This window comes from Drosophila ficusphila, unplaced genomic scaffold, assembly GCF_018152265.1.
Source record: "Drosophila ficusphila isolate 14025-0441.05 unplaced genomic scaffold, ASM1815226v1 contig_791, whole genome shotgun sequence".
Taxonomy (NCBI): Eukaryota; Metazoa; Arthropoda; class Insecta; order Diptera; family Drosophilidae; genus Drosophila; species Drosophila ficusphila.
Genome location: NW_025064737.1, coordinates 18,923,592 through 18,949,794, shown reverse-complemented (window position 1 = coordinate 18,949,794; position 26,203 = coordinate 18,923,592). Strand labels below are relative to the sequence as shown.

The 26,203-nt window shown below is 44.8% G+C and overlaps 7 protein-coding genes across 16 annotated transcripts in view; 2 read left to right on the top strand and 5 right to left on the bottom strand.

Moving 5' to 3' along the window:
• Positions 1 to 626: 626 nt before the first annotated feature.
• Positions 627 to 5,007, bottom strand: LOC108091700 (cellular tumor antigen p53). Of its 5 annotated transcripts, XM_017191033.2 has the most exons (9): positions 4,860 to 5,007; positions 4,474 to 4,800; positions 3,982 to 4,098; positions 3,890 to 3,926; positions 3,805 to 3,831; positions 1,711 to 2,020; positions 1,403 to 1,646; positions 928 to 1,346; positions 627 to 865 (listed from the first exon to the last, which is right to left on the bottom strand). In XM_017191033.2, exons 1-9 carry the CDS (start codon positions 4,901 to 4,903, stop codon positions 843 to 845), a joined length of 1,548 nt encoding a protein of 515 aa, XP_017046522.1. In that variant the 5' UTR covers positions 4,904 to 5,007; the 3' UTR covers positions 627 to 842. The 5 variants fall into 5 exon arrangements, with proteins under 5 accessions (XP_017046522.1, XP_017046523.1, XP_017046525.1 ...); XM_017191034.2 differs by lacking the exons at positions 4,474 to 4,800; positions 4,860 to 5,007 and adding an exon at positions 4,254 to 4,399; XM_017191036.2 differs by lacking the exons at positions 4,474 to 4,800; positions 4,860 to 5,007 and adding an exon at positions 4,162 to 4,177.
• Positions 2,526 to 3,789, top strand: LOC108091701 (putative gustatory receptor 94a). The gene has a single exon (XM_017191039.2). The coding sequence runs from the start codon at positions 2,572 to 2,574 to the stop codon at positions 3,784 to 3,786; it is 1,215 nt and encodes a 404-aa protein (XP_017046528.1). The 5' UTR covers positions 2,526 to 2,571; the 3' UTR covers positions 3,787 to 3,789.
• Positions 5,008 to 5,514: 507 nt separating the features above from the next.
• LOC108091654 (cystinosin homolog) lies at positions 5,515 to 10,197 on the bottom strand. Of its 3 annotated transcripts, none has more exons than XM_017190964.1 (8): positions 10,160 to 10,197; positions 7,479 to 7,599; positions 7,297 to 7,393; positions 7,056 to 7,238; positions 6,571 to 6,931; positions 6,045 to 6,333; positions 5,887 to 5,989; positions 5,515 to 5,725 (listed from the first exon to the last, which is right to left on the bottom strand). In XM_017190964.1, exons 2-8 carry the CDS (start codon positions 7,555 to 7,557, stop codon positions 5,626 to 5,628), a joined length of 1,212 nt encoding a protein of 403 aa, XP_017046453.1. In that variant the 5' UTR covers positions 7,558 to 7,599; positions 10,160 to 10,197; the 3' UTR covers positions 5,515 to 5,625. The 3 variants fall into 3 exon arrangements, with proteins under 3 accessions (XP_017046453.1, XP_017046451.1, XP_017046452.1); XM_017190962.1 differs by lacking the exon at positions 10,160 to 10,197 and adding an exon at positions 8,741 to 8,842; XM_017190963.2 differs by lacking the exon at positions 10,160 to 10,197 and adding an exon at positions 7,909 to 8,717.
• Positions 7,506 to 12,533, bottom strand: LOC108091653 (scaffold protein salvador). 3 transcript variants are annotated; one of them, XM_017190960.1, is made up of 4 exons: positions 11,603 to 12,533; positions 10,280 to 11,212; positions 10,160 to 10,218; positions 7,506 to 7,599 (listed from the first exon to the last, which is right to left on the bottom strand). In XM_017190960.1, the coding sequence occupies exons 1-3, from the start codon at positions 12,424 to 12,426 to the stop codon at positions 10,164 to 10,166; spliced, it is 1,812 nt and encodes a 603-aa protein (XP_017046449.1). In that variant the 5' UTR covers positions 12,427 to 12,533; the 3' UTR covers positions 7,506 to 7,599; positions 10,160 to 10,163. The 3 variants fall into 3 exon arrangements, with proteins under 3 accessions (XP_017046449.1, XP_017046447.1, XP_017046450.1); XM_017190958.1 differs by lacking the exon at positions 7,506 to 7,599 and having other exon boundaries at positions 9,882 to 10,218; XM_017190961.1 differs by lacking the exon at positions 7,506 to 7,599 and having other exon boundaries at positions 9,882 to 10,218; positions 10,280 to 11,209.
• Positions 12,534 to 12,755: 222 nt separating this feature from the next.
• On the top strand, positions 12,756 to 14,018 carry LOC108091655 (ubiquitin-like domain-containing CTD phosphatase 1). Its single transcript, XM_017190965.2, has 3 exons — positions 12,756 to 12,831; positions 12,887 to 13,066; positions 13,130 to 14,018. Exons 2-3 carry the CDS (start codon positions 12,907 to 12,909, stop codon positions 13,930 to 13,932), a joined length of 963 nt encoding a protein of 320 aa, XP_017046454.1. The 5' UTR covers positions 12,756 to 12,831; positions 12,887 to 12,906; the 3' UTR covers positions 13,933 to 14,018.
• On the bottom strand, positions 13,944 to 19,033 carry LOC108091652. The gene is made up of 8 exons (XM_017190957.1): positions 18,369 to 19,033; positions 17,278 to 17,616; positions 17,033 to 17,222; positions 15,831 to 16,071; positions 15,553 to 15,733; positions 15,282 to 15,495; positions 15,006 to 15,203; positions 13,944 to 14,944 (listed from the first exon to the last, which is right to left on the bottom strand). Exons 1-8 carry the CDS (start codon positions 18,451 to 18,453, stop codon positions 14,020 to 14,022), a joined length of 2,373 nt encoding a protein of 790 aa, XP_017046446.1. The 5' UTR covers positions 18,454 to 19,033; the 3' UTR covers positions 13,944 to 14,019.
• Positions 19,034 to 22,252: 3,219 nt separating this feature from the next.
• LOC108091638 (proteoglycan Cow) overlaps positions 22,253 to 26,203 on the bottom strand; it is a 41,149-nt gene continuing 37,198 nt past the window's right edge. For both annotated transcript variants that reach the window (XM_017190939.1, XM_017190940.1), the window contains exons 10-11: positions 25,560 to 25,697; positions 22,253 to 24,368 (exon numbers count right to left, since the gene is read on the bottom strand). In XM_017190939.1, the coding sequence (XP_017046428.1) occupies positions 24,262 to 24,368; positions 25,560 to 25,697 (245 nt within the window). In that variant the 3' untranslated portion in view covers positions 22,253 to 24,261. The remainder of the gene's footprint in view (positions 24,369 to 25,559; positions 25,698 to 26,203) is intronic.

Genomic DNA, 26,203 nt, shown 5'->3' with positions numbered 1-26,203 from the left:
TGCTGGCCAAAGTGGAAGTCGAAAAAGGAAAGGCCCCAAATGGAAGCCGATACATCCGCCTTGCCTGCATTATGGCCACATTTTAGTGGCTCCCATTCCGTTACAATTAAAGCATACTTAATGCCCTGCCCTAGGTCAACGAACAGCGATCGGTGTGCTAGAGTAAACATTTAGCTGCCGCATGTGGCAAAAGCTAAAGTCGCCTGCAGCTGCGGCGCAGTGTCAACATCTGGTGTTTTTTTATATATTTTGCCATCTCTTTTTGCATCCTCGCACATGTGCAACGTTGGCGAACGCATGCGCCCTGCTTGAGGTTGTTTTTTTTAAGCATAGAACTAAAACCAAAGACGCGCAGAGATACGGGGTATAAATAAAATATGTAAATGCAGCCCAGCGATTTTGACATATTAGCAGACTAGCTGAGATGGATCCCGAGAGCATTGACCGCACGCAAGCCACACATGTCACATAGCATGCGCTCCGCAGCAGGAGTACAGTAGGATCTGGGCATTGGCGTACTCCAAAAGGATCGGGTTTCTAAACATGGCAAATCTTTTATTTACTCACTGGTTGGCTTATTTGTACAGAGTACGGAGAATTCACTCATTGTGTTACACATAAGATACTTATATTTAAAGCTTTGTATTTAATAGCAGTACAACATTATCAAAAATATAAAAGCATTTTCTTTTCGTATAGAAATATCACTGTTACTCTCCTAACAAACAGATAATGATAAAAATATGAAACGACTAAATCTATGCCTAACAGATGCAAAGATATTTCAACGGTGTGCTATGTTCCTTAAGAATAAGTACTCAAAAAGTAGAACAGCTCCGAAGTCATGGCAGTTCACAGGCACGTTCTGTAAAAAGAAAGTCGGGTGAGAACCATTGCAACTGATGAGCTACCGGTTCGCTGGCTTACTCTTTAGGCTCAACAAATTGTTGGCATGGCGGCGCAGATTCTCTTGGTTTGGATTTCGCAGCACTCCAGTCGCCGCCTCCCTGATCATGCCCTCAATGCCCTGCAGCAGCCATTCCTTTTTGGGGCATGTTATGGCCAGATGGTACTCTCCATCCTCGGTGCGCGACACCTTCCAATCTGCGGCGGATTCGATGTCGTGGCTGTCGTTGCTCTCCGTCTCCTCCTTCTTGATATCTGACTTAAACGATCCTTTACGCCGACGCATTTTCGATGGCTTAACGTCCAGCTCATCTTCATCCGTGCCATCCGCTAGGGACTTGCGCTTCTTGCCATTTATTTGGCGTTCCTCTTGGTTACGGTCACGTTTCGGGCAAGTGCAAATTTTGACTTCAATAACTTGCTGACCTACGATATCACCACTGCAAGACGAAAACGAGTTAGGGAAAGTTTGTGAGATTGTTCTTTTAAAGCTTACCTCGCGTTCTCCAGACAAAAAACCAAATTGGTTTCCTTCCGGCCAAAGCATGAATTTTGGCACACAAACTTAAAGGCCAGGGTCTGGCGGACGTGACCACCGCTTCGGTTGCCAGATCGACACATGTTCAGGGGAACCAGCACGGAATAGCGCTCCGAAATGCCCTTGCCCTGGGCTGATCCACAATACACACTGTTGGGATTCTCGCAGCGAAGCAAACTCTCACGTATCTTCGGATTGGTCACTTAAATGTGAAAAAAAAATGTAATAATTATTTTTGTTAGATTCCCAATAAGAGATCCTCTTACATGGCTCCAAGCTTAGGTGATTCTGGCAGCGCAGCACCGGACCACTGACATCTTTGCTAAAGCAAAGAAAGACCCGAAGATTTAGCGGCTGGATGGGCATTTTTGCCTTGAACTGAACGTCCACGTTGAAGATCTTGTTCATCCGGATGTACAACTTATTAAGCGGCACCGAGAACATCCAATGTGACTTGGGCGGCTCATCCAATACCATGCTAAAATTGTAGCCGCCAATGTTGTGGTTCTCCAGCTTGGGCAGTGTATTAACTTGGCCCGGAAGGTCCTGCAGCATCATCTCGCGTAGCACGGATTGCTAAAATGAAAAACAGGACATCGGTTTAATGGTAACATAACCCGGAACCAGTAGAGGCTTTACAAACTTTGCGCTCATAGAGCTGATAGAGCTTCATGTCGCTGCGCGCTCAAAAACAAATGAACTGACGATATAATTTGTTTTGTTCTGGTCTTTCACAAGCGATTGCAATTTTTGCTAACTGTTGACGACAAATAGGAGAGTTCCTCGCTAATCAGGTATGCGTTGTTCTCGGTTCTCTTACGAAAAATGAGGCCTGAGCGGTCTTGACGTCACGGCTCTCTTATGAAATTGCAGGCAGATGCTGAGTCACACGGGGAATGTCGCTTGCCGCTGGCCTTTTCAGCTTTAATGTCCAACGCAACGCATGCTCAGTTGGTTTCCAAACAGTCTGCGTAAAACAAGCGCTTCGCTATGTGTCAGATAGTGTCGGCCAACTTGACGGGTCCTTTAGATGGCATCAGTTGGTTGGCAGGAAAAACAATTAAGCAGTCATTAACAGGTACTCTATGGAAAATGCAGCCACAGTCTAAATCTATTGTTCGAGAAAAATGGACTTGACCAGCGATTACGCGCACCGGCGGATGGTGAAATTATTGACGATCACTCTGATAGCCTTTATGACTGCTTTCGGACTCCTGGCCAATCGGTATCGCCCTGGCCGCCGGGAAAGATTTCGGTTCTCGAAGGCATATCTGGCTTACGCTTTGATGTGGACCATTGCATTCAGCTTGGTTTACGGCCGTCAAATATACAAGGACTACAGTCAGGGCCAGATAAACCTTAAGGATGCCATTACTCTGTACAGTTATATGAACATAACGGTGGCTGTTATTAACTTTGTGTCGCAGATGATTATCAGTGACCATGTGGCTAAGATGATGAGTCGAGTGCCATTCTTCAAAACACTGAGTGCACTTCAACTGGACAGCTATTCGCTGTATAAATCCATCGCCCTGGCTATGGTAAAGGCTATTGTGTTCCCTCTGATCCTCGAGATTGCCTTTATTATGCAGCAGAGGCGGCAGCATCCAGAGATGAGTTTGATTTGGACCGTTTACCGGCTGTTTCCCTTGGTTATTTCGAATCTGCTAAACAACTGCTACTTTGGAGCTATGGTGGTGGTGAAGGTGATGCTCTATGCCCTGAACACCAAGCTAGAATTACAAATGCAGGAGGTGAATCTGCTGCAGCGCAAGGACCAGCTGAAGATATACACCAGATACTACCGCATGCAGCGATTTTGCACCTTTGCGGACGAACTGGACATGTTGGCGCAAATCTATATGTTGATATATGTGCATTCCGGGAAATATCTGACTCCCATGTCTCTGTCCATGATCCTGTCGCTCATCTGCCACCTCCTCGGGATTACAGTGGGCTTCTACAGTTTGTACTGCGCCGTTGCCGACACATTTATAATGGGCAAGCCGTTCGATGGCCTGGGTTCGCTGATCAACCTGGTTTTTCTGCTCATCTCGCTGGCGGAGATCACGTTGCTCACGCACTTGTGCAACCACCTGTTGGTGGCCACCAGGAGATCCGCGGTCATACTGCAGGAGATGGATCTACGCCATGCGGACTGTCGCTTTCGCCAGGCAGTCCATGACTTCACCCTGCTGGTCACGATGACCAAGTTCCAGATAAAACCTTTGGGACTATACGAGCTGGACATGACGCTGATAAGCAGTGTGTTTACGGCGGTGGCTAGTTTTCTGTTGATCTTGGTGCAGGCTGATCTCTCGCAGCGTTTTAAGATGCATTAATTTGAGGATAGTACCCACCTGGCTGAACTGCATCAGATTCTCGGACTAAAAGGATGTAAAAAATGTTAGAAAATGGTTGTTTGAAATCGAAGGATTCACTCACGTTTAGTCCCTGGAGGAAGGCCATGGGTTCGGTGGTTCTAAAAAGATAATATTAGTAAGTGAGAAACCACCTGTTATGTATCTGGTACCCACAATTCAGCTGATTCGATGGCCGCCTGTTCAATATCGACCGGCACATCCTCCGCTGTGGAATCGGCCGATCCCATGGAGGCTTCGTTGGTCACCTGGATATCATCGTCGGAATCATTGCTATAGTGAGAAATAAAAACAATAATTAAGGGTCGAATTGCGCCTTATTTGCTCGAAACAAACACAAACAAGTTCGTCGCGCGAATGGTGCAAGTACAAGCGTGTTGCTACATGCATGATTTTCGTTCCATTTTATATTGAAGGCCCGGGTGTACCTGACTTTGTGCCACGACATGGGCTGCGATATATACATTTCCGACAGCTATATCTGATCAACCGGTAACTCAGGGAGAAGGGGTAAACAATTAGGATCGCTAAAACCAACAAATTTACGACCGCTGACGAGGCTACGGATTATGCCATTCGCAGCGAGACGCAAACAATCGTGACACCCGATAGTTATCGCATGGAGCGCGTGTTTTCAAAATCACTTACCGGTTGCCGACAATGTTTTTTGATGATATATTGGAATTGTTGGCCAGGTTTCCCAAATTGTTGACAAGCTGCAAGTTGTTGTCGAGATAGAATCCTCCGTTTGTGTGGACGACCTGCGTTATCAAATGCGGAAGTCCACTGGCCACGAAACTTTGCAGCAAGGTGGGGCCTCCACTGTTTGAGGATCTCAGCATTCCACTGCTGAAGTATCTCACCGGTGGCGCCGCAGAGCTCTCATTGCTTAAGATGGGATACAAATCTAAGTATTCCTCAAAAGAGTCCAGAATCAAGGACTGACTATTGCTACGCGAAACCATTCCAGGGTTTCTGCAAAATATAATACCCTTAATTTGGAAATCTTCTGCTGGAATTGTAAGTCCGCTTACTGGTCAATAATCAAGCTAAACGACGGAGTTCTATTGAGAGACATAATTGCAGATTTAGCAAAAATGTTTTTCAACTGTTGCTTTTCCGCTAGGATTTGGCGTCAGTCAGTCGGTTCGCAATCACAACAATAAGTTCGAAAGAAACAGCAATAGAGTGTGTCGTCTAGCCCTTATGCGGTGCATGGGGTCAAAGTTGGCACGTTGTATAACATTAAATAACTAAAGAACAAAAGGTTTGGGTTAAAGCCTAGTCAATCATCCAACCATTGGTTGTTATCTTTGATTTTCTTAACTTAACAGGGACAACGGTAAAATCGGTTAAAATTCCTCTTTGCTGCCTCACTTTTCGAAATTGGCTGCAATTATTGGATCCGGTGGGGCTGCCAATCTCCTTACGCCTATCGAAAGACTATCGATTAAATTTGTTTCCCCTACTCAAAAGTGCTGCCCATCAAGCGCCAAGTTTAAAAGACATATGTGAATCTTCATGAACAATTTAATCTATTTAATGGTTTGCATATCGTGTGCCAAAGAAAGGCAATTGGTTTCACTGCATATCCCTTCGAATGGCTGTTGATTATTCCAAAAGTGGTGCGGCTTCTAAAAAAAATGTATCCCGAAATTTAAAGCCCAAGTATTTAATTAACAGGCACGATTTAAAAAAAGCTTATGCAGCTATAGCGTACAAATAATATATTTACAATTCTAAAATGTACAATAAAGCGCTATTGGCACAAAAGTCGTCAACTGCACACATGTTAATGCTTTAATATTTAACAGTCGTCACGTCGCTCGTCGACTCATTTGATCGATTCTGGGCCTCAGTAACTGTGGTGAGATCAGAACTCGAGGATTCTCTCGGATGTCTGGGGAGAAATGAAAGACAGCACAGAAATGATAAGTATACAGTCGATATGAGATGCAATTTTAGTTAGAATCTTAAAATAAATATATATATTTAAGCTTTGGGTTAGTACTATACTTTAATAAACATTTTTTCTAAATATTTAAGAAATACCCTCATTACCTGTAAAAAACGTAGTGCTGCAGCATGAAGAAAACATCGAAGAGTACTGAGAATAGACCCAGTCCGAATTTGGTGGGGTCTCCGAATATGGACACCCAGTCATCTGAAAGTTAAACTCATATTTTAACCCGGATTATATGATGGTGGAGAATACGTACCGTAATTATGAGCATTCAGGATCATTTGCAGCATACTCAGCGTACCACCGGTAAAGTCCAGCAGGATATTTCCAATACTCCAGCCTGAAGTGCTCTTCCTGCGGTAATTCATCAGAGCCTGCGGCACATACTTGATGATGGTAATGGTCAGTTTCACGTAGCTGCAGTAGTACAAAAAGTCCAGCCAGTGAATCACGGATCCTCCTGCCAAGCCTGCAGATACAATAACAACCACGGCGAAGATTCCCAGGATTCCATAGGCAATAAACGACACCCTTTGCTGGGCTCTCTGTGTAAAATCAGGGAAAACCAAAGGTAGCATAAATCAAATGATATATCTTATCTTAATTTTTATCGAAAACACACAATGTGATTCATTCTAATTGCTGTTTTTGATCAAAGTCAATTAGTGTGTTAGTTGTTAATGACAGTTCGATGGGATAATTGTTGTCACTTCGATGATAAGGTTATATTAGGGTTCAGGTAATTCGCAGTTTACTTTCGGAATAATCACCGATCCGATTACCTGATAGAAAAAGCACTGAAGAATCGTAATGACGGTAGCAAACATGGCGTGCAGGGAGAACACCACATCGTTGAGCATCACAGGATTTACGCCAAGAGGATATCGCACCTCGTACTCGTCCTGCAGATCCTGGATAAAGTAGAGGCCGCAGTTGAACATGCTGTACAGGGTAAAACCCACGATATTCAGGGCCAGGAAATCGAAGTTCAGACCCTCCACTGACTTCCTGCGAAAGTTAACCCAGATTTGCGGATAGAAGGATACCGACCAGGCCACGAAGTACACCCATCCAAACACAATCGAGGTGTATATAAGAGCTCTCGATTTGGCCACAGTAACACGCACAAAGACATCCTTAACGCTGCAAAAAATATTTACTTAGTTATTAAGTTGAAATTTACTTGTATTATTTCAATTTGATTATATTAAATTCCCTGGTATTTATAGGGCATATACATTTTTTCGAATTCCGAGAAATTACTCACATCTCCGTGTTTGCAGCATCGCTATCTGCGACGACTTTGACATAGCCGGCGATCAGGCCTGTTATCACCACCGACTGATTCTGGTTGCTGCCAGCAGGATAACTAAATGACGCAGGATCCAGTCGCAAGTGGTTTTCCGAATCCGTGGTTAGCGTGACTTGCACATCCGTAGTTAGTGCTTCGCTGTAATAATAGGATTGTAGAGTAAAGTCGCTTTGATTTCTGTGCAATTACAACTCACTTAGCGAATACCACAAATGTCTCATTTGAGTTGAGGAGAACGGTGATGTCATGGGAATCAACGGTCAGGGAACTGGTTTGGGCATTTCCCAGGGCGACTGTGGCGGGCAAGAGAAACTCCCTCATTATCAAGCACCTTTTCTGGATCTGAATCTGGATCTGGGTGGTGGTGGGGAAACTCACCTGTAATTAGTAGCAGGAAAGCCAGCTGGAATGTGCTCAGATGCCGACCCATTCTGGTTTGCTGTGTCTTCTTATTCATGCGTGAGTCTCCAGACCTGCTGGCATCTTCTTCAATGAAGCCCTATATGGTATTGATTTAAACGTGAATTACTGCAATTGAACAATTGACGGCAATCAGGGAAATCAATTGCAAGGAGTCTGGAATGCAACTCCTCGCACTCTTTTTCGGAGAATAAATCACTCAAAAACAATTGTTCATTAACTTTGTTCACTTTAACTTAAATTTTTTTATAGTTTTCGTTATAAATCAACAACTTTAAGCACGTCTTTTGTTTCTTCTAATAGCATGTTGCCAATTTTATCTATCTATCACTCAATCTCCCTCTAGAATTTTTCACCGAGATAAATTTTGCTACGTGAGTCGGCAAACCTTCAAAAAATGTAGCTCAATGTTACAACTTTGCAATTAGAGCAAAATTTTCAGCGACAGCGACAGCGACGATCGAGCAGCAAACACTTTATAATGGACGTAGCAGGAAATACACGGCTTTGTCGGCCTGCCATAAAAACGAAAGATTCCAGACTATTTTTATATTGCGAGCGGGTTTATTGGGAGGACCGTGACAGGGCGATTGTGAAGTGAAGAAGTGTAAATACCGCGTGAGAACGGGCTTATCTCAATCAATGGAGCTGATAGTGTCAATCGGTTTTATTCGAATTATTGCGGCAGTATGCCACAACCTACAGTTAGCCAGTAGATTGGGCAATGCACTGCGATCGCCAGATAACCATTGACGATCCTTCTGACCAGTCATGATCGGGGGCTGAACTTGGTTCCCTATAAATCATTCATTGCACACTAACTGTTGAAATTGATAATCTATGATCCATAATGTAATTGTATATAACAAATAAACATCTTTTTTGCGTAGTAAAACAGTTTAATAAAACACACTTCTCTAAATAAACCACATATGTATTTTAATTACGCATGTTTTTTTTTTTTTTTTTTTTTTGATAAAGAACGTTTGGAAAACCATTTGTGTAAATAACAACATTCATTCATAATTCCATGCACGAGATTCGAATGTTGTGCGTCTGTTTATTAGCCGGATTAGAACTTTCACTGGCGTCTGAGAAAGCAGAGCTTAGATTTCTGCAGCTGACGAAACAGACATTCTTTACTTCATTTGGTCGTAGTAAAGATAAAGTCTTAAAACAGACTGTTTGCCAAGTGATATACCACACATCACATCACTCACGTTAAAATTTAAGTTAAACAATGTGCCTAACTGACGATTAAACGGGTGGTAATACCGACAAATGAGTTTGGAACCGGTGGCGACTCTCCAGCAACTGAGTGCGCGATCCAATGGAGCCGTATAAATAATGGAGCGGTGCAGTCGCTGCGCAGTCAGCGCCGACGTCGATGTTGGCAGCGACGTACAGCCCCAACAACAACAAGAACTTGAGAAGCGAGAGCGAATCGCGCCGCCGTCTTGATGTTTTATTATATTTTATTTTTGCACTTGGGAAAAACATTTATTGAAAAGAGGCGGGTACTTCAACTCGGGATCAGCCAAATTTTGACCGCACATGTCGGCTTGGAAGCTTCGACAGGTTTTAAAATAAAACGACTTTGTTTTGAGCTATCACATCAAAACAGAACCTCCAGCCGGCACGTGTGGGATAACAGTAAAGATACTACAACTTGCATTTCTTGCACGGGCTTTCATTCTCAAAAAGATCAATTATAAATGCTCTTATCGTATACAAAGAGTAGGTTTAAAACAAAAATTAAGAAACTTTTGGAAAGATTACTCTGTCCTCCAATCCGAAGGACACTTTTAAATAATATCTAATTTTCTGGTGGTGTTGAAAACACAGAACCCAGTTGTTTTTTGTTTATACAATTCTTGGATCCCCAACTGTATAGAGTATTTTATTCCAGCCATTGAAACTTCTTATCAACAGAAGAAACAGTTTGTGGAACCTGCAGAAAGAGCAACAGTAAAGTTATATTAGCATTCGATAAGGGCGACGACTCCGTATTATCAAGTTTGACTAAATGGTAAACGAGCGTTCCAACGGCAAATGAAAATAAGCATAAGCAAAAAAAAAGAAACAAATACAAGATTCACTTTCTATTGGGGCTTTTTTTGCTGATGCAGAATCAACCACGATCCACTTGTGCTCAATGCATAATTTTGCAAGCGAATCGAAAACTTGGCACGGAGCTCGAAATTATGTGCCAAGCCAAGTCAAGCAAGACTTGGCCACCAACTGCTGGCCTTTATTTACGCTTTGCGGCTCAATATTTAAAACATCCGGGGAAATATCTGACTCCAATTCAACAACCTGTGGGGTTCGTGTTGCACGTCGATTACGATTGCACTGGGCAAGTAAGATGATCAGTAAACCAGTTTAATTTGCACATTTTACAAACAATCACCAAGCTCAAATCACACAAAAGGGTGTTTCAAACGTAACACATTTATACGTTAAATCAAGGCACTCGAACTGTCATGGATTGGCTTGGCTCTTCCTCCTGTCGTTTAGTCTTGTCTAAGGCACTGATTTTGCGATGAGTCGATGGTTAAATAAGTTAAAGGTCGATTGCAGGACACTATAAACTATATAGCTGCTGGCGAGTATACGGTCTGGTTCAGTTCAGTCGTCACCTTGCTACTGGTTCTGGTTCTGACCGGCGCGTCGGTTCTTCTCGAGTATCAAAGCGCGACTGAAATCGAAAAAAGAGAATAGTAGTTATCTAGAGAATGCAGTAGCGACCGTTCACTCACCGGTAGCGCTCGTAGAATCCCACGATAGTGCCCAGTTCTTGCTTGAAGAGACGCACCAGCATGCTGTCGAAGCCCTCAAGTTCCGGCAGGCTGAACATGTTGAACTGCAGCAAGTGGTCCTTCGAGGAGTCCGCCTCCGAGTAGACGGCCAGCCACTTGGGGATCTCCTCGAGCAGATAGGGATTCGCCGGCACCAGAGCGTTGTGAGTGTGAGTGGGCGGTGCGTAGAGCGACGCCTCCGGTCGAATGGCCTTGGGTGGCTCCGCTGATGTTGTGTAAACGTAGTAGGAAGTCAGACAGGGATGTTGGCGCTGGCACTGCCCGGTGTACTGGTTCTCGTAGTAAGTGCCGTGCATCTTGGACACCACGCGTCGCCAGCCAACCGGCAAACCCTCTCGCTCCAGCGGATGGTTCCAGTGCGTGGTGTGAGCATTGTGATCGATGTAGTACTTCCGACCGTGCAGCGTGTACTGCGTGGCCCATCCAGGCGGCAGTGGCAGCTCCTCGGGCTCCGTGAGCGACTGTTGAGAAGGTACCTTCTGCAGTGAGCCATTGGCACTGCCTGCCGTGCCACCAGCAGCACTCGGCGGAGTTCGGGGTGGAGCGTACAGGGATTGCACTGAGGTAGAGGCGCCGCGAACACTGCCAGAGCTTCCGCCACGAGCGCTGCCGCTCAGCGATCCCCCGCCGCTTCCCGAGGGCACCGCCAAATGACCCTGGTGGTGGTGCGGCGGAACCACGGCCAGCGTGGCCGACGAGGCCGTTGTGTTGCTGTAGATGGGCGACTCCGAGCGCTGCGACTGGGTTGCGCGCATCGAGGAGACGCGGTACGGGTTCTCGTAAATCGGGTACGAGTCGCTGGAGTAACTCCCGCCCAGGTGGGCTGCCAGTTGTTGGTGCTGCAGCTGCTGCTGTTGCTGCATGGGAGACCTGCTGGGAGAAGAGGTATAGTTTTTAAAAAGTTGTCAACTTATTTAGCTCTAAACACTACCTGCTCATATTCCTCTTACAGACCTTCAAGAAAAGTGAGTATGCATAAAATCTCATTAGATTTTGTATGTTCGAAAATAAACTGATAAGCACAAATGTTCTTATTGGAATTTTTAAATTGAAATGTTTGATTAGTCATTGTTTTTTAAAAAAGATGAGTTTGCTTTAAATTATATAGAAAGTTTTTGAGCTATTAAAGGTCAACATATTTACTTGTATAAACTAAACAAAAATTGATTGACCTAAAACTGATTGATATAATTAAAACCATAATCCTGTTAAGCAAATTTATTTAAACTTTGGCCGTTTATACTTGAATCTCTTGTGCTTTACCTTGTGGGCTGATATCTCGGCTGTCGATCCCTGATAGACATGGCCGATGTGTCGAACCGCAGAGTGGAGCCGAACGGCGTGGAGGCGTGCTGCTGGTGGATCTGGGCATGCTGCTGCTGTGGCGGCGGGACGGCGTAGTGGGCGGGCGAGTGGGGCCGCTGGGGCAGTTGCAGCATGTTGGCATAGGAGGCGCTCAAAAGCCCCTGATCTGCATCGTAGCTGGCCCCGGTCATGTGGGGATGATGCTGTCTCTGTGTGGTGGAGTAGCTGCGCTGAAATCCTCCGGCTCCTGGAACTGGGGAGGATGTGGTCTGCAGTAAAGGCGACGACTGCTGGCGTCGCATCCTCTCAATCTGCTCTATGTTCACGTAGTTGCTGCTGCTCTGGCTCAGCTGATTGCTGCTCGCCCGGAATTGATGAGGCGGCAGGGGAGGATGGCTGTGCACATGCGGATGGGCAGGATGGGGCAGGGAGTGGGGATTGTGGTTGAGAGGCGTGTGCTGTTGCAAGGGCAACTGACTTTGAGCTCTCCGTGCATGGTAGTAATCCGGTTGGGAGTCCGTGCAGGAGTAGGTGTTCCGGCTGGTGCTCGAACTCCTTGGATGAAACTCGCAACTGGGCGAGGTGCTCGCGCATCGCTGCAAAGACTTCTTCTTTGACCGCTGGTCACTGGTCCACACATTGATCACCGGAATCTCTGGCGGAGTGTCCTTCTTCATGTACTTCCCCACCACGCCCTCCTTGTGCGACTGCGATTTCTCCTTGCTGCGCCGCGAGAGCATCGTCGGTTTTCGGTTGCACAGCAGAATCGTTAAATAGTTCATGCAGACTTCGATCACGGTTCGCTGTCTTTGTTTAGTCCATTTTCGAGCTAATTTTATGCTATTTTCCCCAAGTTTTGTTATTCAGCTGGTGACCAGTATTGGTAAGCAGTCGCAGTTTTCGATTCTATTGCGATACTATCGGCTTATGTTAAGTGAAAGCATTAAGGATGTTCCGGGAAGGATAAAAGAGGTACGACTTAGATAAATATTAACTACAATTTAAAAATTCGTGTGATATGTAAGTACAAAAAGATAAATAATAAAGACAATAATTATGAGTTAATATTGTTTTTCAACTATCGTTTTCAGGTCAATAGTACCATCGCTGTTCTGACATCTTTGTTCACACTGCATCGACGCTCCAAGCTGTTTATTTGTTAGAAAAAAAGAATAAATTCCTAGACAGTAAGAAAAATTGAAACAATTGCAACAGGTCTTTTAGCCATTAATGGTGTAATAGCTCTTGGAGTCCGCACAAACATGGAAGTCAAGGAAGTTGTAGTAATTGTCAAATGGAGCGGCAAGGAGTATCCTGTGGACCTCACCGACCAGGACACCGTGGAAGTCCTCCGCCACGAGATCTTCCGCAAGACACAGGTGCGCCCAGAGCGCCAGAAGCTGCTCAATCTCAAATATAAAGGTAGGCAGCTAAACAAACCCTAATCCCAAAAGAACCGGTAATTTAATATCCCATGACTTGCAGGAAAGACAGCTGCCGATAATATCAAAATTAGTGCTTTGGAACTGAAGCCCAATTTCAAACTGATGATGGTGGGTTCAACAGAGGCGGACATCGAGGATGCCTGCAGCCTACCGGACGACATTGGCGAGGTGGTCGACGACTTTGATGACGCCGAGGAGCGTGAGGAATCTGTGGAACACTCCGCCGTTTATTTGGCCAAAGTACAACGTCGTGTGCGCGACTACAAGATCAAGGAGCTGTCGCCTCCACGCGAGGGCAAAAAGCTTCTGGTCCTGGACATTGACTACACTCTATTCGATCACCGTTCCCCGGCTGAAACGGGCACAGAGCTCATGCGTCCGTATCTGCACGAATTCCTCGCCTCTGCCTACGAGGATTACGACATTGTGATCTGGTCCGCCACAAGCATGCGCTGGATCGAGGAGAAGATGCGACTGCTTGGTGTAGCCAACAACGAGAACTACAAGGTTATGTTCTATTTAGATTCCACGGCCATGATTTCGGTTCATGTACCGGAACGCGGAGTGGTGGATGTGAAGCCGCTGGGTGTGATTTGGGCCCTCTACAAGCAATACAGCTCCAGCAACACCATCATGTTCGACGATATCCGCCGCAACTTTCTGATGAACCCCAAGTCTGGTCTTAAGATCCGTCCTTTCCGTCAGGCTCATCTTAACCGAGGAACGGACACGGAGCTTCTCAAGCTGTCCGACTACTTGCGCAAGATTGCCCACCACTGTCCCGATTTCAACTCCCTGAATCACCGCAAGTGGGAGCACTATCATCCCAAAAAGAACTCCTGAATTATTCGCACTCGTTTGTAAGAATCGCATAGGATTATATTTATTAAATTAAGATGCATTTTGAACGCATTGCGTCCCAGCCGAAAGCTAAAGTGTGTATCCGCCTTGATCTGCCCAGTGAACGCGTCTCGCTTCCAGGTACTCCTCGTGCAGCCGTCGGCGCTCATCCTCGAGCTTGGCTAGCCGTCGGTAGCGTTGCAATACCATCCCGCAGCCGAAAAGTAGTGCCACTTGACAAATCAGCCAGAAAATGAAGAGAGCGATTAATAGGCTCTGATTGATGCACACGTTGTCTAGGTGTAGGGGATCGTCAATCCCTGCAATTAGTAACACTCCTCGTTCGCCGTAAAGGTAACTTTTGGCATTTGTCTGATCCGGACCGTGCACCCGGATGTTGTAGTTCAGAGGCAGTTCCTCCTGTGCAGTAGATTGGTTGCTCTTTTCCTGTTCCGGTGCCACATCCACCACGGTTGAGATGTACACTGGATTTTGCACACGGAGGTCTTGAGGTCTTCGTGCTGACTGATCCGCCTGCCGCCTTTTCCTCTGCCAGGATGGACTGGCACAATTGCTGGGTGAGCAGCGCTCCACGCAGAAGCGGATCTTTACATCGAAGCTCACATTGGCGGTTCCGGAGAATTTAAACGCATGGAAGCGGGCGCGCAGCATGTTCTTGGTGGCTAAGTGAACCCTTTCCAGGGACGGGAAAACACTAGGATCCGTGGGACAACCGCGCTCATCAATCAACAGCACATAGTTCTCGTTGTCCATGGTCTTGGCCACCAATGAGGTGGCTCGAAAATCCGGTAGCGGTGCCAACTGGATATCAATGTGCTCGGCCAGCTGCTGTGGGCTGTACTCTGCCACGATTTGGAGCTCCAGGTTTTGACCAATCTGCACATCGTTCGTCTCGTGCTGGTGGGACAAATCCACAATCTGGAGGGAGATGCTGGGCTGGGGATTGGGACCAGTGCTGCTGTTGTAGTGCACCACGCCCTCGTGCGGAAACATGCTGAAGGGATTTAGAAGGAGGTTAATAGGCTTTTGGGATACTTTACCGGAAAGAAACTCACTGTTCGGCATACTCCAGCGAGGACTCTAAGGCAATTGCACTAGGCACGTGCTCTGTAGCATCCACACTGCTGTCTCTTACTGAAACACCCAACGAGGTGGTGGCGTTACTCTGGATGCATCCCGCCTTGATGAGCCGATCGCCCTGGGTCTGCACATTCGGGTTATTTTGTATGACCACAAGGGCGGATATAAAGGTTCTGGCCAAAGGGATTTAAGGTATATAAGATAATACTTTTAGATTGTTTGTGTTCAAGATGCTTTAACTTGCCCCTTACCTTTGGTATTCCTGTGTCATTTCATAAGCCCGCAGGATTCCACAGCGGTTCTCCTTGATCTCGCTGCCGATCTGGAGCGTAAGCAAGACACTTCCGTTGCCGGAACCTCGGGCTAGGCAGTCCTTGGAATGCATGCTGGCATATATTTTCCCAGCAAACCAGTCCTTTGGGTTGTACTTGATGGACATCTCATCGCGGGTGCAAAAAACCCTCACTGACGGTTATAAAAACGATTAAAATGTCACACTATATATCCCAAATGATTACCCACCATCCAAGCACTTAACCCTTCTCATGTAGACAGAGTTCTCCCGGAGTTTCAGGCTGCGTGGACCCAACGAAACGATGTCCTCGGAGTGCAAAAGACACTCGGATAGGGAGACATGATTCACGTAGTAGAAGGAGACGCCCTGGCAGTAGAACTTGGTCTCGTGCGAGCATAGCGCCTGACACTGGAATACGGAGGTGGAGGTCATCAATCACTCAACCGACTCCCATCTATTTCGATTACAATCATAATGCGCGACAGCCGAAGCGCGGCGGACACACCTCTTTCTGGGAGAGGCCCAAATACCTGGCCTCCGCGTAGATGAAGCTGCTGTTGGCATACAGTTCATAGGAACAGTTGTCGCTTTCGACGGACCGCTCGTGACACTGGTTTTCCATGTACTCCTCGTCGTAGGGAGCCGCTCGGAACGCGTCCGGCTGAATGGTCTTGTCCCTGTCGCTCAGCATACACCTGCCCAGTCGGGGGGAAGGACTCTGACCAGGCCCCGCCTCGCCACGGAACCTGCACGTGAAGACAAAGGAAAATCGTTTAAAAATTTCGGGATCTTTATAAAGCACGTTAATTTGTTTTTAAAACTGCACGTAAAGTTCATATCTAGACCATTTTAACGAGCTGCATTTAAATGTATTATCGATAATGGTCCATTTTTTTACTTTTCTATAAAAGTCCCAAATCCCTGAACGAACTGAGTTGGAGTTTTTCAAATCGGTGATGGTCCAATTTTTGATCCCTGTACATGTCAGATTTTTTGTCCCAATGTTCCATGAATTGCAATAGGAGACCCAAATTAGCACTTCCAGTAGTCATAACTCTGACAATTTGTATCCGATCTTAAAGTGGCATACCTCTTAACATTTGTGATGGAATTCCTGAACGATTCCCGTTGGAATTTTTCAAATCGGTGATGGTCCAATTTTTGACCCCTGTTCATGTCAGATTTTTGTCCCAATTAATCATAAATTGCAATAGGAGACCCAAATTAGCACTTCCAGTAGCCATAACTCTGATAATTCGTATCCGATCTTTAAGTGGCATACCTCTAAACATTTGTAATGGAATTCCTGAACGATTCCCGTTGAAATTTTTTAAATCGGTGATGATCAATTTTTTGACCCCTGTTCATGTCAGATATTTCCGATTTTAAAGTAACATACCTCTAAACTTATGTAATGAGATTCCTAAACGAACTGCTGTTTTTTTTTTTTTTAAATATATACTATTTAAAATATTCATAAAATTTGTAAACTGTGAGCTTAAAACCCATACTGTACTGTGCTTACGGAACATTTTTAAATACCTAACCTATCCCATCACTGCCTGCGAGTGATGTCATAATCCGGCTGAAAGCCCTGGCCATGCATTAAAAATGCAAAATAAAAGCAACAATTAATTTGTCCGGCAACAAACAACACCGACAACGACAACGTCAACAACAACAAGCAACCACCAAACAGTCAATTACCGCTCACGATTGTTCCGATACGAGGGCGCAAAGGAGGCGGAGAGGCATTTGAATTGGCTTTCGAAGAAGCAGCGCTCGGCGCACTCACGCCGCGTGACCAGCGTCGAAATGGTCTTCTTGCTCTGGAAGACCAGCGTGCTGCCGGGGATTTTGGTCAGTGCCCACAGACGCCCACGGCACGCATCGGGAACTGCAATGTTAGAGCCAAATGAAGGTCGGGTTAGCCCCCATCCGGAGTTACTCACCTCGGAGGCAGGTCTTTTCGTAGAACACGGCCTCGCCATCGGAAACCAAGGGCAGTTCCCCCGAAATGGCCAGATATCGCGAAGTTCTCTCGAAGTACGAGTACCCATGACACTCATCCGTATCCAAAAGATGCACATAGGCAATGCAGTCGGGATCCTCGTTACAGATCCTCCAGCAAATCTGGCTCACCGGAAGTTCCTGGTCGCGATCCTTGAAGTTACCCACCATTTCCGGTCCGTAGATCAGGTTGCCCTCATTCATGTTCTCCAATGGTGGGCGGAATCCAACGATCTTCTGCAACTGCAGCTGGTGCAACGGACACTTGAGCAGCAGGGCAACTGGAGGGCAGAAAGGAATGCCATGAATGTGAATATAAACTATTCGATCCGCATGACTGCAAGCCAAAACATTTTTCAAATTGCCGAGCAGTCATCGTAGGGATTGATTTCTATTCAAGACGTATGTCATCAATTAATATGAAATGTTTATGCATAAGTAGGCAATGGGAAAATCAATCAAGCATATGTAAGCTAAGCTTTAAGCAGGGGTTTAAAAATGTCTAAGATGACATGAAATGGAATTATTACTATTAAATTACAACGTGAAGTCATTATAATTCATTCATCATTATAATTCTGAAGAAAAAAAGAATTACATTTTCTTTTAGGAATAAATTTAACAAACAAGAAAAGGGTTAGATTTCTCTAATTTAACTTTCATAACTTAAAGTTTTCCCCCATCAACACCTAGGCACTTCCTTGTGCAGGGCATTCTCCCATTAAATCAATTGAAAACACGTTCTCAGGTTGTTTGCAAATAAATCTATAATAACAGCTGACATGCACATTTAGCAACCCCCGCCCCACTTCAACTTGTAAATTGATCTGTGCAGTTTTGGTTTTGGTTTTCCATTTTGCTATTGAATGCAAATTGCCAGTGCATCTTCACCACTCTCGCACAAATGCTCTCTGAAAATGCACCAGGTAAGCGGCTAAAAATACTGAATGAAATGCGGTAAGACGCTTCAGGTGAATTTAGCCAATTGGCAATGCTAACTGAGAACGGTATTCGACCTCGGAATGGAGCTCACCGCTTGCACTCTGCTGCAGCATTAGCAAAATCGCTGAAATCGCTAATTTGCATACCCAATGGGCGGACAAAGATGATTGGGGCATTGTTTTTCAGATGCGTTTTTGTGGTTTCGGCCGCGAATCGTCGTTTGGCATGCTCGTGCAATAAATTGTAATTGATTTTTGGCTGGAACACGGGTCAGGCTTGTACACTCATTACACGAACCGGGGGGAGGGCTATTTATACACTGGCGTTTTTGCCTGTTTGCTGGTTATGTTTGGCACACTTTAACACTTTCGGCACGTGCACGGATTGTTTGCCACTCAATCGCCTGCAGATTGAACTATTTGCATGTATGCAAATTGCCCAGGACCGAGTACCCGGTTCCACTTTAGCTTCAGCTTAATTCCGAATCCTGTTCACTTGGCATAAAACATAAATTAGCACGATTTGCAAATGTGGGTCAAACAGCCACCAGCAACATCGCTGTGCTAATTACATTTAAACACGATCTCGCTTATTCATTATTTATTTGCTTTGAAAATATCGTGTGGCTTTTGGCTTTGACTTTGACCACTTCCATTAGCCGAATGCACTTTGTTATATCTGTTTGCTTTTATTTAAATCCTCTTTAATTTGCTGGGGCGATCGCACGTCTGACTCGCGCGACTCTCGACTTGCAAATAGCCGACTCTGATCAGGGCTCCCAGTCGAGAGATCCATCCCCCAGAGGTTTCAGAGCGCCAGGTACTCGTGGAGTCACTCCGAAAAGCTGCGTATGTAAATGATATGAGTGCTTCTGACGCAGCAGCAGCTGTACACTGAACAAAATGTATATTTTGGGTTTTTTGTTCATCAACCTGGAAAAATAGGGTTTAATACACTTAAATATATATGGAACACTTTCAGTTTCAGTTAGGTTTTAATTGAGTTAAATGAATAAACATTTCCCCATATTAAGTCGCACCAAATAGGATTTATATAGTATAAGGGAGTTAAATATTCTGAAATAAACCATATATTTAAGTAAGGTAGATATCTCTCTGAGTGCAATGGGAAAATATTCGATCGAGCGTCGACGTCGCGGCTAACCGAGCGTATGAGAAATTCCATGACAGCGTTCCGTCGCCGAGATTGCTGATTAGATCGCTGGAGTGTGTCGCGCGCGGAGCAGCCACCGAATTGAATTGCTCGCTGGCTCGATTTCAATGTGCAATAAACAAAACTATTTAACGCTTGCGGAGGGCCCACAACAACTCGTGGAGGGGCAGCTGGGCCAAATGGGGCAGGGCGTCTGTGCGCCATCTCGGGGCACAGTTTGGGGCACGGTTGGGTTCAGGTGGAATCCGTCGAGCAGACACCGCATCTAGCCATGCATGCTGTCTTTCCGACAGTTTGTTTGTTTGCACAGTTGCGCCCAGCATCGCCCGTTGTGTTGTTGTGCTGGGGATTCAATGGCACTTTTAACAGTTCAGTGGTTTTGGCGTTGACAACGTTTGTTTCCCCCTTTTGTAACTGCTGCTTCCGAATGACAAATAGCCGTGCCGTTGGCCCCTTTTCTTGGCTCTAGTTGGGTCTTACCGTTGGCAAACGCAAGCGGGTCAATTCCGTCGTCAATTGTTTATCGCTAATTAGTGGCAGGTGCGTCATCAAAGGGCCCCTCGATACGCAATATATCTCCATCGGCGGTGCGCGATTTGCGATGGCGAACTGTGCGTGACCTTTGCGGTTGCCACTTGGAACCCATTGGCAAGTTGGCCAAGGTCGTTGGCGCTCTATTTCTATTGCCTCAGCGACCGAAATGTCTTGGTTGAGCGGCGATATGGTTGACATAAGGGCACATGCGATTACCTAATTTAATGAACGCCATCCGACTTGAGGAGCTTTTCCCAAAGCGTGTGGTTTTGCCATATAGAATGTGCCTAGCTTAAGTAGCTATTTTGTACCACAATGCCTAGTTTAAATTGTTTCCTTGTCTTTATCTAACATACTAGGCTAGGCCATGACATAGTTTATTTATCAGAACTATAAGTTTAGCTTAAGTTTTGATAAAAAAAAAACCATCTATGAAGTATTAAACTATATGCAATCTTAACAGTCATGTAGCATACTGCAATTTGCAATTTGTTCAAAATAACATCGTTAATCAATGAGAAAAATCCATTATACTTACTATTCCAGCCATTAAAAATAAAAACTATAGCAATTCCGTTGAATTTATTAACAACTGCAGCATGAACACCGCCCATTCCCTCGACTTTCGTTTTCGCCGTGGACACACTGCGTATACGTAATAATTCATAGGCATTGCACACGACATGCAATAACTGCGCAATAATTGCCCGTTGCAAGCAGCTGCAGGCCACGCCTCCTGCAGCATGTTACCCCTCATCCCTTCCATGAACTACAGGCCACCCAAAAAACAAAAAAAAAAGGGAACGGGGTTAAATAATGTGAAACATTCAGTGGCGTGACACGAAGCCAGAATGTTGCAGCAACATCGCAGGATGAGTTCGGGGGCCAGTTTAAATTTTTAACACTCTGGCCGAACACAAAAGGCTGCCACAATAACAGCTGTGAGTTTATTTCCAGTTGCACACAACTTTTACGTATTCACCTTGAACTATAAAGTCTTGGACGAGTATGTGCGTGGTGTCAACAACAAGGGCCCAGTGACGCCCGAATGACGCATAAAAATAAAAGCTACCAACTGCCATGCAACAAAATAGTAGCACATATCCAAAGCACTAATTAAAAATGCCAAAAAGTCAAGGGTTCTTCCGGGCGGAACAATGAGGCACCCATAACCGCCAACGTCTGGGTGACATGAAAGCATTTCGGCCTTATTTTCGCAGACCGTCTGGCGAAGGGGGCTTCAATCTGGTCGAGCCGAGCAGCCAGGCGTTGCATGTGCAACTTGTCGCATTGTCTGCTTCACAGAATTATGCAAATGAGCCGACGCAGACTCAGCCGGGATTGTTGATGTTGGCCAAATATTTAGTCCAAGCTAGTCAAAAATCTAGTAACAAGAATAATGAGTATACACAGAAAAATAGTTATAGTTTTAAATAAAATATTTTTTTTCTTTATATATCTATATAACTTCTAAAAATAATATAACAAGTATAGAATATTCAAAATAAACTGTTTGCCCTTAAAAATAGTTTCAAAACATTGTAAATTTAATTGTTCGAACAAGTTTTCACTGTGCAGCCGGCAGCAGTGAACTTTGAGTGACTGACTAACTGACTGACTGACTTCACTAAGAATGTAAGTGCAACTTCGCCGGAGAACCTACTACCCTCTATGTAGTGTGTGAGTTGCTTAATTGTCGCCGGGAACTTCCGTTTTGAACGGCAAGCCAAAGTTGCCGCCGCTTTTCAGCACCCTTGACACCGCTGAATGGCTATAAGGCTATCGTTCCCCGCCAACCAACTAGCGTGTGAACTCGTTGGCGTTGGCGTTGACTTGTTCTGCTCGGCTCTACTCTGCTCTACTGTGCTCTACTGTGCTCTACTCTGCTCCATATACATACACAGAGCCCCGCACCCAAAGAGCCATCCCCACCGAACTGAAATTTATTTAAATCTGTGCCATAATTGTTTTGGGCGCCTGTTGCGCGTCGCCCTCGTTGAGTTCTTCTGGTTTTCGTTTTCGTTTTTCGCCGCTTGTTGTTTGGCTTTTTGCTGCTTGTGCGCGCATAAAATTAGCTTCGTAAATTTATAGTTAGCTATTCGCATTCTTGCTGTTTTGGCATTGTTATGTACCCCGTTTAAATGTCACAAGTTGCCACAATTTGTTTAATGTGGTCAACAAGGTAGTTTGCACGCGCCCTGAAGTCCCATTAAACTTGGCCGTAGATCCTTACCTGCTGGCGATTCATTAGAAAAACAGAGTCGACACTTGAATTGCATTAAATAATATTTATTGATTTCATCATTCCATACATAAACGAATCGTAGTTAGTAGAAACGAAAACCTGTGCTATCGAATCAAAGTATATGGTATTCTTAAATCTTTTCCAAATGCATTACGTACGTATTATGATTCTATGTCGAATTGATATTTATGAAAGTAAATTGCGGGAAAACAATGTTCGATAACTGAGTTCGGGAAAATGTTCAGTGCCAAGATCTGTTCTAGATTAGTTTTCGGTTTCTATGGTGGCTGCCTTTCCGGTTCCCTAGATTTAATGCAATTTGCATAATAATACACAAGTTCATAAATACATACATAAATACAATCGTAATCGTAGTACATAGTCAGTTATAGGGTGTTCACCACAAATAATTTGTATTCGATTTTCTCTTGCTCTTTGCTTTAAATGCAGCCGAAAACAGATATTTTTCTCCACTCTTCGCTTGATCGCAAATGATTGTTATTAATGTTCTTTGTTGGTTATAAATTTTTGCTATAATTAAAAGGTTTATTTATATGCATTGGTTTTGTTTACTACAATTGGCTATATAATTTCGTTTTTTGCAAGCATTTTTACGTTTTTATCCTTTTCGCTCATAAATGTGTTAAAATTCCGATTTAATTATTTGTATTTTATTAATTCTCTCGTCTGGAAAATATCGAAGGGCGGAATTAAAAAAATTGAGGATGAGCTGCGGTCTGACGATCTGCGGTTTGCTGCCACTTAATTATGCCTCTTATATACTTACATGTTAAACATATTATATATTTTTATTTATATATGCATGTATAAGCGAATTGCCGTTTATCGAATCTCTTGCCGAGTCCTTCCCTTAAGTTAATGTCGTATGTCCTACGAGTGTGTGGAAATTTCAATGCGCCTCCCGGATTTTGGATGCCCAAAATGTACTGGAGTGCGTGTGTGGGTGTGGGTGTATTTCTGACAATCGGTTTACATAAAAGCAGGTGCTGACTTTCTGTTTTTTGCCCTGGCAGGTGCTGATACAAACGACGTTAGCCTCCTAACAAAGCCTTGCAAGCGCCGGATCTCTCACTATAAATCTGGTAAGTAACACTAAATGAACGCGATTTATGTTTCGTACATATGCAACTATGAGTTCGCTTCCACCAAAAACCCTTCTCAAACTACTCTCTCTCTCTTTACTTTTTTGGCCACACGTTCCTGTGTCTCGTCCTTCGATCCTGCAATCCTGCAATCCTTCGATCCTGAGGGCCCTGGAGTCGCTAGCCTGTGACGATGGTTAGTTGCCTACTTCGTTCGCGTTCTCATTCATTTCAAAAACTTATCACATAAATTTTTATATACTTTTTTTGGGCGGAATTCTTAGCGTGTGTCGTGTTTTGCTTGCGCGAAAGCAGAGGAGGACAATTGGAAGGATCTAATTCTTCTGCGAAAGGCTAAAATAGACGGATAACTGGACGATAACTGAGGTCACCCATCCGTGCAAACAACAGTGATAACACAAAGGAGGAAATGTGGCTGTGCTGATTGACTGAAAACGAAAAATACAAGTGTGGTTTGGGGTGTTTTTCCACTGGTTTCTACTGTTGGCATCAGCGATTTGCCAATTTGCGTGCGATGCGCCTTCAACTATGCTACATTTTCTGTTCAGTTTCGCCCTCCTTTTCGTCTGGCTCCTGTTAGTTATCCTTGGCGGCTTGGATTGTGTGTGTGAGGGTGTTAGAATGTATGTGTGTGTGTGTGTGTGGGTGTGGGTGTTTTGCTGCTTCTGCTGTTTGCTATACGTAGTTCTATTCAAAAACGCTTACTTGGCTACTGCACATTTATGTTTCTGTTTTCGGGCTTGGGTTTTCGCTGCTGCGTTTGCTTTTACTTCCACGTTTCTCTTGCTTTCTCTCTGTTTGCAATCATAATAATAATAATATTAATTTTCTGTTATAACGCTAGCTCGCTGATTGGATGCGCCAGGGCCCTGGGCAATCGGTATCCCAAGTTGGAGCTGTTGCTGGGCTTAGAAGACCATGATCTGATCGGCGCTGCCCTCCGCGCTGTCCTCGTCATCGGCGCCCTCGTCCTCGTCATCGGATGTGAGCGATGCGGCGTTATTAACCACGGACTCTGTTTGGATTGGACACGAAATTAGAATGTGTTTGTGTGTGTGCCTCGATTTATGGGGATGCCCCGCCACTAATCTGACCCGTCGCCATTCTCATTCGCCTGCATGTGTGATGGCGGTCAGCCGCAGAGCGTCCTTGTCCGTTACTTTCGAAAAGGACGAACCGGCGAGAACCCCTTCGCTGGCAGCTCATGTGTTATGCATGGCGAATGTGAGATATTAATAGGAAAACTCAATTACCGATCCACCCCGACTGGCTTGTCCGTGCTCCCGACAACTTTAACAACTTTAAGTGCTGAGTTAAACCAGCTCGGTTCCGGAAACAAGGACACAACCGTAGGCCAAGTTAACGGCGCAGGGAGAGATAAGCAGATTACGTATACGCAGTGGAGTGCGAGGTATTTTCGATACCGATAGGCCGGCACTGCGGCAACGCATAACTCAGCATTGGGCCATAAAAGCTGGCTTAAAGGCTGATATTTCAATCCGGTAGGATGGCCAGGGTTCAGGTGGCAAATCGTGGGCCGGCTGCCACAGTTCGATTGCCACGAAAATCGTTAAAGGAACGCCAGTCGTATTGTTGGCATATTTCATCCAAAGGGATTCCACATTAATTGGTAGCGACTGCCAGCTGCAGTGAATGCAAACCTCTGAGGATTACGGAGGCATATGTTCATTTACTTTGCATTAACCCTCTGAATTAGAGTGTATCGGTGTTATAAAAATAATAATAGTAATAATCTTTAGTTAAGGAAACAAATCGAAAGCATATCCCATATTAATAAAAGGCTATGGTATTCCTCTCCATTTTATATATTTAAAAAATATAAAAGTTCTGCCAATAAAATTAGGTAAGTTGGAAATTGGTTATTTGACCAATAATTTTACCCAATAAAAATATTTTAAAAAATCCCCTGAACAAAGGAGAAAGCTTAGGCTAGCCTAATCAGTAGGTCTTCCTGGGCTTCTTGCCACAAAGCCTATAGTTGTGAACTATTTCAGCCCCTTTCAGGTGGGTTAAATGCCGCAACTGACCAGCTTAACCCACTTCCGCTGGAAATCTCCCCTGATTATGGTTGTTTTGCAACTTTGTGGACCTTTGTTGTGTGCCCCGTCAAATGTTTGGGTTAAGTGCCCATATCCTGGACCCCCAGTGCAGTCGCTACTGTTCGTTCCCTGCCCCAAGTACTCACCGCAGTTGGGCTTGCCGCGTGTGCGTGTGTTGGCGAACTCCACTCCGTGTTTGTCGACGCACCAGCAGACTCCCACCGAACTGTGGCACTGGGTGGGCTTGTAGAATCCCTGGATGTCGCAGTCCGGTGCGTAGGCGCCTAATTAGTTTTAGAGAAGCGCAACATTTTAGTGGGGCAACTTTGAGGGGCAGTAATGGGTGGGTTAGTTTTGGATTCAGTGAGAAGCGGCACAAGCAAGTTGTTGCTGGATCTATGTTTTTTTTTGTTTCGGGTCGAACAAAGGAAGAAATTATATAGTTGGGTACATTTATATATATAAAGTGTGTGTGTGTGTGTGTGTGTGTAAGGGGAGAGGACTTTCAAAAAGGCAAACACAAAAAGCATCGGACAGTGGCGGTTTTTCTACAGCGGGCGGCAAAGTTCTGTGTTGCTGTTAAAAGTGTTTAATTTGCTGGCTTAAAAGTTGGAGATATAGAAAAAACAGGGCAGCGAGCACAAAACGAAAGTTAACAACGAAAGCAGCGCGAAAAAAGGTTACTTTTGTTAACTGCTGTTTGTGTTTAAGTGTGCGTGTGGGTGTGAGTGTGAGTGTGAATGTGAGTGTTGGTGTGGGTGTAAGTGTGTCAGGGTTTCTATTTAGCTGT

What these genes read in the sequence shown, in the direction of transcription:
- LOC108091652 (XM_017190957.1), bottom strand. Translation starts at nt 18,453, where the DNA reads ATGCCCCAATCATCTTTGTCCGCCCATTGGGTATGCAAATTAGCGATT. An exon ending in TGGGCCTCTCCCAGAAAGAG is followed by an intron (nt 15,734 to 15,830) that starts GTGTGTCCGCCG and finishes TCCGTATTCCAG; the next exon opens with TGTCAGGCGCTATGCTCGCA. An exon ending in TCGCTGGAGTATGCCGAACA is followed by an intron (nt 14,945 to 15,005) that starts GTGAGTTTCTTT and finishes AAATCCCTTCAG; the next exon opens with CATGTTTCCGCACGAGGGCG.
- LOC108091701 (XM_017191039.2), top strand. Translation starts at nt 2,572, where the DNA reads ATGGACTTGACCAGCGATTACGCGCACCGGCGGATGGTGAAATTATTG.
- LOC108091700 (XM_017191033.2), bottom strand. Translation starts at nt 4,903, where the DNA reads ATGTCTCTCAATAGAACTCCGTCGTTTAGCTTGATTATTGACCA. An exon ending in TTTAGCTTGATTATTGACCA is followed by an intron (nt 4,801 to 4,859) that starts GTAAGCGGACTT and finishes TATATTTTGCAG; the next exon opens with AAACCCTGGAATGGTTTCGC. An exon ending in TTTTGTCTGGAGAACGCGAG is followed by an intron (nt 1,347 to 1,402) that starts GTAAGCTTTAAA and finishes TTCGTCTTGCAG; the next exon opens with TGGTGATATCGTAGGTCAGC.
- LOC108091653 (XM_017190960.1), bottom strand. Translation starts at nt 12,426, where the DNA reads ATGAACTATTTAACGATTCTGCTGTGCAACCGAAAACCGACGATGCTC. An exon ending in CCGAGATATCAGCCCACAAG is followed by an intron (nt 11,213 to 11,602) that starts GTAAAGCACAAG and finishes CTCTTCTCCCAG; the next exon opens with CAGGTCTCCCATGCAGCAAC. An exon ending in GGATTCTACGAGCGCTACCG is followed by an intron (nt 10,219 to 10,279) that starts GTGAGTGAACGG and finishes TTTCGATTTCAG; the next exon opens with TCGCGCTTTGATACTCGAGA.
- LOC108091654 (XM_017190964.1), bottom strand. Translation starts at nt 7,557, where the DNA reads ATGAATAAGAAGACACAGCAAACCAGAATGGGTCGGCATCTGAGCACA. An exon ending in TTTCCTGCTACTAATTACAG is followed by an intron (nt 7,394 to 7,478) that starts GTGAGTTTCCCC and finishes TGCCCGCCACAG; the next exon opens with TCGCCCTGGGAAATGCCCAA. An exon ending in CAGCACTACGTTTTTTACAG is followed by an intron (nt 5,726 to 5,886) that starts GTAATGAGGGTA and finishes ATTTCTCCCCAG; the next exon opens with ACATCCGAGAGAATCCTCGA.
- LOC108091655 (XM_017190965.2), top strand. Translation starts at nt 12,907, where the DNA reads ATGGAAGTCAAGGAAGTTGTAGTAATTGTCAAATGGAGCGGCAAGGAG. An exon ending in GCTCAATCTCAAATATAAAG is followed by an intron (nt 13,067 to 13,129) that starts GTAGGCAGCTAA and finishes CATGACTTGCAG; the next exon opens with GAAAGACAGCTGCCGATAAT.